Below are 12,052 nucleotides of genomic sequence, written 5' to 3'. Positions count from 1 at the left end.
TTTTCTTCCAGGATGCCAATATTAGCTTTTCTGCTTCTCTTTTTGAACTCCCCTCAGAGTTGTTATGTTATTTGCGAGGGACCCACATGATTTCACAGTGTCCAAGTCCTGTTTCAAATTCGAAAGCATAACATTTTCTCATTTCAAAGGGATCACTGGGAATACTTAAATGAGAAAAGTATGATCTTTCTCTGAATTAGAACATGAGAAATTAGCACCTTAGACAATGAGTAAAAGGGGTTTCTGAACATTGGCAACCTTCAAATCTTTAGAGCAGAGCCAAGAGTGCTGAGAATACACTTACCTTTACTGGTCTCTGTAAAATAGAAAGAATAGATTTCTGTTTGTGACAGCTAAATAATGAATACATTTACATAGTGAAAAGGCTGTGTCTGACACTCCTGAATCTTGTTCATATGAGGCAGTCGGTGGTTTGGGAACATATATATACTGTATGGGATGAATATTTCTAAACTTATTATAGTCCATAGAGTTCAGGCCTAAGACCATATTAGGTTTTTATTCAGTTACTTTTTCAAATATTTGGAGTGAGGAAAATAAAATTGCCAAGGACCTTAATGAAATCTATTTTTCTTTGAAAACTGAATTTTGATTTTTCAAAGTATAACTTTAAAAGTTAAAAACATGACTTTTATACAACTATAGACACACATCAAAAATCTATTAATTTATTAATGAGGGAACCTAAAGAGTGTGATGCTTTGGGAACCAAGAGCATCTGAATATTTCCAGGCATTTAGAAAAATGTTCATATAAGATTGTTAGGTTAGATACAAAATTGCTTAAATTTGCACAATGCAATAATACCATAAACATTGAAGTTATATTTTCCTTCAGACAAATTGGACAAAATGTACAACTTAACACCTAACTCCAGTGTCTGAGGTCTAACCAATAATGAACAGCAACGTCAAATCCAAGTGTATTTTCCTAGAGAATTAAGCAGTCCTTGGGTGGATCTGTAAAACAGTGCCTCAGTGTGACACTGAAAGGTCATGATTTCCTCCCTTATTATCAAGTTTTGGGTAATTTTTCTAATTATCCGAAAGTAAAATTTTGAGGTGTTTTGTTTTGTTTTGTTATTGTAAATTAACTCATCCCCTGATACGGTTCGGACTAAAGCACACCATCTCAGTTGCTTTTGAGAGTGTCGGATTTAAACAGGGGTCTGGGGAATGTACTTAATTCAGGAATTAAAATCAGCATCTTGGGACCCGGTGGCTCAGTTGGTTAGGCAGCTGCCTTCGGCTCGGGTCATGATCCCAGCGTCCTGGGATGGAGTCCCACATCGGGCTCCTTGCTCGGCGGGGAGCCTGCTTCTCCCTCTGCCTCTGCCTGCCATTCTGTCTGCCTGTGCTCGCTCTCTCTCCCTCTCTCTCTGACAAATAAATAAAATCTTTAAAAAAAAAAAAATCAGCATCTTTCACAGATGACTGTTCATTCCATATCAAGGTCAAGCTGGCAGGAGACAGGAACAATGGAAAGAGGGCAGGACAAATATCCCCAGGGGAATGAAGCAAGTGGGGGCCGGACAGCCTTCCCTTTCCCCAACAGGGCTGCCTTTCTTTAAAGAGGATGGCTTTTGTGGATTGCATCTCTCACCCTTTGTGAGCGTGCTTGGGAATGCAGCCTAGGCGGGCTACTCTGGGCGTAGCAAACCCCACCCCCTCACACGGCCCCCCAGTGCCCAGTCCTGCCAGGAATAAATCCTCCACTCGCCCCGCGTGGGCTCATTCACAGCCCTGTCGTCCGAGGCTGGGCGCTTCCTCTCGGAGACTGAAATGACAGTGCAAACAGCGCGGGTGTGAGCGCGGGTGTGATGCAGTGAGCCCTCCTTCAAAGGTTCTTCTTTTTCCAGGGCAATGAAAAGCAGGACACACACAGACTCATACACAAGCACACACACACACAGAGCAATAACAGCAGCTATGTCCTCCTCCCGGTTCTGGTTCCCTCCCGACGCATGAATTTCTGCCAGCCTCCTATCCCTAGAGGGGGTAGCTGTGTAAAATTGGCAGGAGACGTCTGGAAGAAAGCAAGTCCCCCAGGGATTTCAGCACCTAGGCAGGAACGGTTGGGCTTTCCCATTGCCAGCCCGGGGGTGGCTGGCACCGAGAAGCCTGGATTAAACGCCGCGCGGGGCTGGCGAGGTCGGGGTCGCCGTGACTCCCCAGGCGCTCCTTGCGGGGAACCCGGGAGCCCGGGGCCGGCCCTGCCGCGGCGCCCCGCCCCGCCCAGCTCTGTCCCCGCAGCCTCGCGGGCTGCCGGGCTTTGTGGTTCGCCCGTGCGGCTGGGCCCCAGCTGGGGGTGTCGTTACGAGCATGTGCAGACAGCAGCCCAAGGTAGAGCGAGCGTGCCGGGCGAGCCCTGAGACTTGCCTTGCAATGCCATGTTTGTGTGTATGCTCTAACTCCCGGAGAGCAATCAGGGAGACGGCTCCCCGGCCGGACTTGGCTGATGTTTTCTTGTTTCTGTTTCAGCCTTCAGGATAATTCCTTCAGCAGCACCGCTGTAACAGAGTAAGTGATTCTTGCCGTTAAAATAACACTTGCATGCCTTTCTCTGGAAGCAACTATCGTGAAGGTATCCTCCACCGTCCCCAGCCGCTCTTCGTATTAGATGCATTGTCTCCCGTAATCTGGGGCTGTGAAGACCGTGAGAGGTGCTGACTGATGGGGCCCAGAAATCTTTACAGGTTGAAATAGCCTTTTAGCAGCTGTGGGAGAGATATTATAACAAGCTAATTGCTTGCAGGAGCTCAGTGCTCTACGATTTGTGTTCTTGGAGCTCAGATTTTTTTTTTTTTTTTTTTTAACAAAATCTGTTTGACATGTCAGAAAGGAAGCTTTGTTGTATTTTGCCAACATTGGTGTCAGTTTTCACAGAGCAGGCTGTATACATTTACAACAAATAGGAGATAGATGTGAAATGACTTGAGTCGAATTCCAGCATGTGATAAACAGGCTAAACTTATTCTCACCCTCTCTTGTCTACAGATTTTTAAGACACAGTGAACTTTTCTTGGGTGCCCTTTGTCAGTTTTGTCTTCTGACCTCAAAGATCTGGCATCTTCTTGTCCTCTGGTTAAAGCTGCTGATTGGGGCAACTAATATCATTTGAACATGGGATGAAGGAACATAATATTTTACTCAAGGCCAGCAGTCATAGTATTTTTTTTATTAGACAGTTTATACTTCATGGTTTTAATTCTTGTTATCCCTTCCTTAATATGTTTTCCTGATACGATATGATACATATATGTTAAAAATTAATAGGTAGTATATTTTACTAATATTATATGTAATTTATGTAAAATTTACATATATATTAAATACCTACACTTCATTTAGCAGTCTTTCTTTAGACTAACTCGTGATGTTTACTTCTGGGACCTCTTGGTAGAACTCACTCAGCAGCTTTTCAGGAAAAAGGGATATATAAGGTTGTATACTGAACTATGTTTAAAAAATGTTGCAAGTTTGATACAGAAAGCCCAGTAACTTAGGAAGCGTTTGCTAAAGGTTCCCCAAAAGCAAGTAAATGTGGGAATGGATAGGAGAGTGTCACGTCTTACCACTGTCACAGTGACTCGGTGATGGAGGGGTGAGATTTTGCAGGGCTTCCCAGGCCCTCTTGTTTCCCACATCCTTTTGTTTTTATGTTTGGATAAGCTGTCCTCTTAGTGCCAAGCTTTGGGCTCACTTAAGTGGAGTTACTTAAAAAAAACAACCCGGGCTTGACTTTTAGAAGATGTCATATAAAATATATGACATGTGAAATACTCATAGAGACCCACATCTGTTAATGAGATTGCTGCAACTGTGGCTTTTCCAAAAGCCCGAGAGAGGGGGAGGGATGTGTGCCAAAATGTGCAGGCCAAAGATAGGCTGTGACTTCCTGATTCAGGTGCACAGGTGCTGCTCCCCTCCCTGTGCTCCACACCCAGTGCTTTCCGTGCCTGATTCTTGGGAACCCTGTGTGGATGAATCCCCAGAGTCAGCCCTGGGCATAGAAGCTTCAAAATGGAGACACTCAGTCCCAGATTTCACATGGACAATTTTTTTGAAAAGGTTTTGCACTTACTTGTGGGGAAAGGCTGGTACCTTTCTTTGGACACTCCTCAAGGAGCTCTGATTGCATAAGATCCTATTGTTGTTTTCAGAGAAGTGACAGTGATTTATTTTAAAAGACCCTGAGTGACAACTGGAATGCCATCTGGCTAATCTAAAAATCCAAGGAGCATATTTAAAACCTACCAAAAGCTTCGAAGGTGTAACACAACACAGAGTAGGGTCATTGAAAACCTGTCATGGTCTAATAATACATTTTCTCCTCTCCTCCGTTACATGAAGTATTTTCCTTGGTTCTTTAGGCATTACCCCAAAGCCAACAGGACTGCTCTCTCTGTCCCGACACACAGATGTAGCAGGTGCTCAGTAAATATTTGGGTGTGGTCTTAATGTACACGGAGGAAGCACTTGCCTAAAAACTTCCTCTCCTTCCTTTCCCCATCCCCTCCTATTTCCTGCTACCCACATTCACTTATTTCCTTAGTGTCTGAAATTATACTTAGAGGTGATTTCTTCGGGATTAAGGCTTCTGGTGGTGACCATTATTAAAATGGAAATTAAAAAATTTGTGCCCCTGGGAGGCAGATTCAAGTTGTCATTAATGCTTTAACATAAATTATGTTGTCAGGTAGTCTAGCCTGTTAGGGGTCAGTCTGGCCAATTGGGGGTCCTATTAGAGTCAAAGGGAAGGGGAATTGGGAGAGACTCAAGGATAGATTTTATTCTCTTCTCAGGTTTTCCCAGGCCTGGCATTGTCTGGGCAGCTCTGGACCAATGCAGTTTCTTTTTCTACCCAAATTCTTCCAAGATCAGAGTGGCCTTGGCCTTCCCTTCTGTATCTGCATATCCCTTTCATCTGTTTTTCCATGGTCATTTCCTATGTTGTCCTGGCTACGCTGATACGTGAAATGAAGCCTGGCCAGCAGTACATTTTGCAATGAATTAGTTATCATCGGAAGCAGTGGTTCTCAAAATCAACTGATTATCACTGTGAACTGGGGAAGGGGGTTGGGACTTGTGAAAGATCTAGTTTCTCAGGCTTTATCCCAAAGTGAGAACCTAGAATGGGTGATGGTGTTGGAGTTAGCTCAGTTCTGATCTGGGTTTTGTAAAAAACTTTAGGTCAGTGTTAAACTTCTTAGAATCATACTTCTTATGTTTGTGTGTGTTTGGGAGGCAACCTGGTTTACAAATTCACGTTCTTGGGCCGCACCCCCAGGGACTACCTGATCTAGTGAGGCTGAGGTACCTGTGGGGCCCACACTCATTGGTCTTTAAATTCCTGTACTGGGGCTATAATGCAGGAAGAGGATGCCATGTGCATCCCACCAGTTGGGCACTTGATCTGAGCTGGTTTTCTTGCTGGAATGGGGATGTCTGGATATGGATTGTCACTGAGGAATCCAGCTTTACAACTGGGCCAACATTCCTGTTTAAGGAATCGGTAGAAGAGTCACAAAGAACATGTTACTTCGATAAAACTTACTGGTCATCAGAGCAAATGTACAACCCAGCTGAACTAAAGGAGCAGGTATACGTGCCCATATAAGCCTGTAGACAGACCTATATCATTGCTGTATCTGTGACCTAGGAATTGTGTTTCCTTGAGGAGGAACTGAAGTCATTCAATAGGCCTGAAAATATGATCAATTAATTAGGGTCTGGCCTCATCCTTAAGAAAGCATGTGCAATTTTGTATGTTCTGATGTCGAGTTTCCATTTTTACCTAATCGTACTTTGAAAAGAAATGTTAATAAATCAAGTGAAGGGGAGAAAAAAAAGTTCTTGCCAAATTCCCAAACAATAGGTATTGTTGAGCTCTAGGGTTGAACCTCTGATTGAACCCTAGATCTTTGGAAGCAAAAATCCTAGGTTTCTCTTCTTCGCTGATTTTTCTACTTAGCGAGGTTACTTTTATTGGGAAACATTTTCATTCACACAACAATGTCTAGATGATCTATTAAAGTGAATGAGTCTAACAGAGGAGAACAAGGCAATACTTATGAATTCAATTTTTATTTTCATGAAATAGAATGGTTTACTGTCAGTCAAAAACATGAGAAAGCAAGAAAATTTAATTATTTCGTTAAAAAGAGTACTGTGTTAAGTTGACTGATTTTTTTTGTTTGTTTGTTTTTAACTGGCAGGAGGAACAAGATATTTCAGCAGGCAGAGAGAGTTAGGATCTACATGGCTTTTGTTTAATTCCTTAAAGTACATAATTTAAAAGGGATAGTAAGGGAAGAGGACTGGAGCTTATATCAGTTTGTTCTATAGATAAATTATGTAATGTTGCAAGTAAGGAATATTTAAAAATTTTAAATGATTATATGTAGCATGGATATTATTATTATATTCGGTTATATTTATATATGTAGATAGTTACTTATTTTTGTCTACTCATTACATTGTCACTCTATTTGAGTAGGGTCCAGGTCTTTTTCAACTTTGTGTCCTTTAGAAGTAGTACTACTGGAAGTACTGGCCCCCAAATTGTTTGTAACTTACCTGAGACCAGGAAAGGACAGAAATAGGGAGTAAGCATTTAATAACTTCTAAGGGAATTTGGCATTCCTGCAAAATTTTTACCAAACTACCATAGCAGATTGGAAATAGAAAATGAACTGGTCAGTTCTGAGTCCCAAAGAGTTTGAAACGTACAGGTCTAATAGTTAACGAGTACCTGAAGGGTAGTACATGTTCAGGGAATGCTTGTTAAAGTATTTCCAGTCTTGCTGAGGGTCAGACTTAATGATCCTGTTCAATTATTTATTGAATGCTACTTTGGGGGTAGCACTGTGGGCACTGGGACAGTGTGTCTAGAAAAAAAGTCATTTCTTTTCATGGAATTAACAACTAATTGAAGAGATGTCAGAGGTACAGAGGAATTACATAGCCGTGTGAGGCAAGATACAGTTGGTTACCAAAATCTCAGAATATAGAGTAAACATTTATGTATTAAGTTTTAAAGTAGGTATGTGGCCTGTGGGTGAACTTGGCTGGGAAATATCATGGAGCTTATGAGACTTCACTTGGGCAATGAAGGATGAGTAGGAGTTGAAGGTGGAAAAAGCATTCCAGGCTGGAGGAGGGTGGGAATGGCTGAGAACAAGAACAAAGGCTCTACACTCGAGTGAGAGAATGGTCCTACTTTAGAGGCCCCCAGGCAGTGTGGAACACTGCAGATTTTTCAGTATAGAAGAGCCATGAATTTTTCACTGGGTTATTCCAGAAGTTTTGTGATAAGGAATGGGATTGAAAAAGTCTGGAGGTCAATGGAAGAAGCTAGTCCGAAGCAGGGGGTATTTCAGCAGGCATGCAGTAGAGTCTCTTTTTGAGCCTTGAGCCAGGAAGAACTCACCAATCTCGGTGTTAGATGTCCCCTCAAGTGCTTCGAACAGCTGGGTCCTTGCCAAGATCTTGTTAGTTTAGGTGATGCTAAGCAGTGGATGAAGCAAGAGTATGACTTCTGGTTCTGAGCTTTTAAGATGACATAACGTGACCACATTGGTATCATTACCGCGTAGACATGCTGGGAATTGGAGCTAGTTTGAGAGAGAGTGGTGAGGGTTGTTCTATTTTTTAGTTTACCAGGCTAATCTAACTCTAGATTCTTGCTGCTTCTGCTGCTGCAGACAGTTGGAACTGATGTGGTTTTGTTCCTTCTCTCCAGGTGTGACGAAGACACAGCCTCCCTACATGAAGACCAGACTGATTGCTCCCATATCAGGTATGACCCACTATTGCTTGGTTCTTAATTATGAAGGACAGAAACCATGTGTGTCTGGAGTAGTTAGCCTTTTCTTTGACTCTAAGAATCAGCTGTTCTTGTGTATAAGTTCTTATAAAAAAATATCAGTTCTTAAGTTTTGTATAAAAAAATATCAGTTCTTAAGTTTTGTCATGTCCATTTTGGGGTAGTCCCCTCAGTACCCGAGACAGTACCTTTTATGTGGGGAATGCACAGTAAATGTCTGCTGAATTCAAGATTGATTATCCCATCTCAGTGTTCCCATCATAGACCCTATGGAAGAGGTTACAGATTTATTTACCAAACACGTCACTGAGTGTTTGGAGTACGGTCTTGGTCATCAAGGGGTTCATGATATGGCAAAACCTTCATAGTTAACCATTTCTTCTACATTTGCTTTGTTCAGAGCATTTTCACATACATTTTATTATTTAATTTAAACAACTGAAAGGACGTCGATGTTTCCCTCCTCATCCTGGAGGTGCGGAAACTGAGGCTCAGAAGGATTATAGCTCATCCAAGCTAACATAGCTACTATGCGGCAGAATTTGGGCTCCGATCTCTCTGACTGTTGGGTCCATTTGTTGGATAACAAACAATTGTCGAAGGCCTATTTTGTATGCCAGAAACCAGTCCATGTAGACGATGATGCTGTAGTACGTTAAGTGCTTGTTTACTAGAGGTAGACAGAGGATTCATTTAGAAGGACCAAATAGCCCAGAGAGGTTTCTGGGATGGATTCCTGAAGAAAATTACAGTAACGCATGACTTTGTATGTGTGTGTGGGCGGGGGGTGGGTGGGTAGGAGGATATGAGGCTAAGAAAACGATGATGCTACCAAGCAGAAGGAACGGCTTGCTGGAAAGCCAACAGAAGGTAGAGAAAATAGAGTTGTAGGAAGAGCAGGAAGTTCAGGATGGCAGGAAGCTTGAGAACATTTGGGAGTGAGGCCAAGAGTGATAAGAAGTAAAGCTCCAGAGATAAACAAAGACCTGATTTGGAAGGGTTGGTGTACCTCACTAAGGAGTCTGGAATTTATCCTGGAGGTATTGGGGAGACTAAAAAGAACCTTCAGTCTTTTCTTTGCAAATAACCACTTGACTAAAACCCCATTAAAGTTACAATAGTTCCCATTTATTGAGCTGTGGCCTTGAGCCAGCTTTGTATGGTAGGTATTTCACAGGGCATGTATGATCTCTGCCAGGTAGAGAGAGAGCCATCTCATGGCTGAGGGTCCGAGAGGTGATGTGCTGTGGCCCAGGCTATGCAACTAATATAGAGGAGGATCTTTCAGACTCATTCCCAGTTATGATTGATTCCACTAAGTAGAGGCATGAATTATATAACTTGTACTTTCCTGCTTTGGAGATTCTGAGAAACCAGTAACAGGTTAGAAGTGTATTTCTAAAGATGTTTGTGTTTAGGTATTTGTATAATGAGAGAAAGATGTTCTTTGCTTCCCCACACCAACCTTCTTTGCTTTTTCAAGTCAAGGAGGTGAGTTCGGGCACCTTGAAAATATATAGAAATGAAGTCCAGGTATTGTTTAAGGGATGAGTCTATCAAAAGAACCATTTTAGATTTGAAAAATGAGTTTTTCTTTCTGATCTTAATGTTCTAGAATCCTCCTTGAAGGAATATTTAGGTTTCCTGTAAAGGCAGATGTTCTCCCTTTTGTTTCTCACCTAGGAGCATAGAGTATGGGGATGAACATTGTTTCCAGTGAGAGAAATGCATTTCACATGAACTAGTACAGTTCCAACTTATGGTTTGATATTGGTTTCCAAATCCATTAATGACTTAGAATTTTTAAAATTGTAATTGATCTTGGAGCACCTGGGTGACTCGGTTGAGCGTTTGACTCTTAGTTTCAGCTCGGGTCGTGATCACAGGGTGACGATCTCAGGGTAGTGAGATCAAGCCCCTCATCAGGCATCTGGTTCAGTGTGGAGTACACTTGGGATTCTTTCCCCCTTCCTCTCTCTCCCCCTCTACTCCTTCCCCGACCTCTCTCTTTCTCTCTCTAAAAATAAGTAAATAAGTAAGTAAGTAAATAAATTATAATCACTCTTAAGGGAAAATATTAACCAGTGTCACTGGCACTGACTTTCTGTTTAATTTTTTTTCAGTTATTAATATTTCACTTGGATAATTATTTCACTTGTTGGGTTCTCCTTTACCAGGCATTATGAAGTTTGTCCGGGGGCTTAAAATTAACTGTTTCATGTAGTTTTATTTCCACACTTTGCCCAGTTGCACCCGGGTCATGCTCCAGAATTCCTATCCTTGATGTTTGCTTTGATCTTTTTCCCAGAGGCTAACTGGAGTTCATCTTCCTGATATCAGTTTAGTGAATTTAATCTCTGTTTTATTTGCGAAAAAGCGTCTTGAACAGTGGGCATAGAAATCCTTTCTTTGTTGGTCTTGTCTCTTGGCTTTGTGTGTCCTTGAGCTACAAGGAATTGTTTCCTATCTGAACTTACCAAAATCTTTTACGGATGCTCGGATTAGAGAATGGGAGGGAAAAACACCACTGAGGGGAAGTGGTCACCCTAGAGAATTATATGATCTAGTACCGATTGCCAGTGGATTAAGAATGATAATATTAATTGTATAAAGAGGACACCCCATTTGGTTATATCCCTGTATTCTTAGCAAAGTTAGAAAAGAAGTGCATCTAGATTTAAGAGGGACTAATGGCTTCGAATAAAAGTGTTATGTTACTACTTTGAAGAAATTGAAACTGTAGGTTATATTGTATAAATTTGCTTGGTTAGTGAAAGTTAAAAGTGGCTGTGTGTGTGACACCACTAACTGTGTAAAGGTGACACCGGCTGGTTTCATCACCTCAGCAATTACACACTGATGGAACCTGGACAAGGATCTTTGAATGCGCACAGAAGGTGTTGTTCAGATGGTTTTGTTGGGTAAAACATGGCCCTTGTTTTATATTTTATCCAAGTAGCATGTTTCCTATCAAAATAGACCCTGTTAAACTTCTAGAGGCTTTTGAAAATTGTAGGGAGATGATTCTAAACATGCCAGCAAGGAGGAAGTATCATGCCTTAAATCAAGTCCATATATGCAGGAGAGACTGAAGACCTAGCTAGTACTCCAGGTCTCTGGGTGAATTAGCTCTTCCCAGGAACTTCATTTATTCTCTGAGTTTTAGAGTTTTTTTCTTTTTCCTTTTTTTTTTTTCTTGTCTTTTTTCGAGAGAAGGGTGGTGAAGAGAGAGAATCCTAAGCAGGCTCCACACCCTGCTTGCAGCTGTCCTGGAGCTTGATCTCCTGACCCTGAGATCATGACCTGAGCCACCTAAGTGCCCCTGAGTTCTAGGGTCTTAATCTGTAAAACTGGGCTGACAATCTCTAACCCGAATCCCACATTTTTGTCAGAAAAAATACATACATCCAAGCATCTTGAAGTGAGAAATTAAGAACAAATATGATATCATGTGCAAAGCGACAACTGCCAAAAAAAAAAAAAAAAAAAAAAAAAAGTATGTATCCACTTGTAAAGAGGAGAAGGTAAGGTGGAATGATCCAAACAGTGAAATTCACATTTCTTAGGTTCTTATTCCTGTGAAACTAAGTCTACCCTAAACATTTTGCTAGATACCATTAAATAGAGCAGCAGTGAGTGTTCCAGCCCCGCTTTCCCGCAGCAGTGTATTACTTTTTTGGGTGCTTTCTAAATTGGGTCTTTCCTGTTTTAGAGATGAAGACAATAAAGAAAACTACCCCGACGCCAGGGCTCTCCTAGAGGAGCCCGCGCCGCCGTCGCCGCCACAGCATGTAGAGCAGCCCGTGCAGGTGGACGGCGTGCTGCGACCCAGCATGGGCAACTTCAAGTCCCGGAAGCCCAAGACCCTGCTCAAGGCGGAGAGCGGGAGGAGCCACGGAGAAAGTCAGGTAGTGGGCTCTACCTCCCCAGGCCTTTGCCAAGTGGGTGCTTCTCCCACGAGGGCACCGCTCTGGCAGACAGTGTGAGCACGTTCTTTTGCAGGAGGTGGTTAGCGAGCTTGACCGGGTCCGTGCGCATACCGCCGGCCTGGGACGCAGGGATGGCACTCCCAGCGCAGGGTTCTCAGCAGGCTGGTAATCTAGCTCCCCTTCAAACGGATACTTTACACCCTGGGCTTCCACAGTGGTTCAGAGGCGCTGCTGCTTTCTTGCAGCAGAGAGTGGAGGAAGATCTCCAGCATTCT

At 42.5% G+C, this 12,052-nt stretch overlaps 1 protein-coding gene across 8 annotated transcripts in view; it reads left to right on the top strand.

Annotated features, from left to right (window-relative positions):
* The first annotated feature begins 1,979 nt into the window (after positions 1–1,979).
* The window catches only part of FAM13C (family with sequence similarity 13 member C), a 146,041-nt gene continuing 135,968 nt past the window's right edge, over positions 1,980–12,052 (top strand). For 7 of the 8 annotated variants that reach the window (XM_047702715.1, XM_047702714.1, XM_047702713.1 and 4 more), the window contains exons 1-3: positions 2,375–2,540; positions 7,765–7,821; positions 11,561–11,756. In XM_047702715.1, coding sequence (XP_047558671.1) covers positions 2,479–2,540; positions 7,765–7,821; positions 11,561–11,756 — 315 coding nt within the window. In that variant the 5' untranslated portion in view covers positions 2,375–2,478. The other variant, XM_047702716.1, reaches the window with a different exon arrangement.

Source organism: Lutra lutra, chromosome 14, assembly GCF_902655055.1.
Source record: "Lutra lutra chromosome 14, mLutLut1.2, whole genome shotgun sequence".
Lineage (NCBI taxonomy): Eukaryota > Metazoa > Chordata > Mammalia > Carnivora > Mustelidae > Lutra > Lutra lutra.
This window is presented reverse-complemented; position numbering and strand designations above follow the sequence as displayed.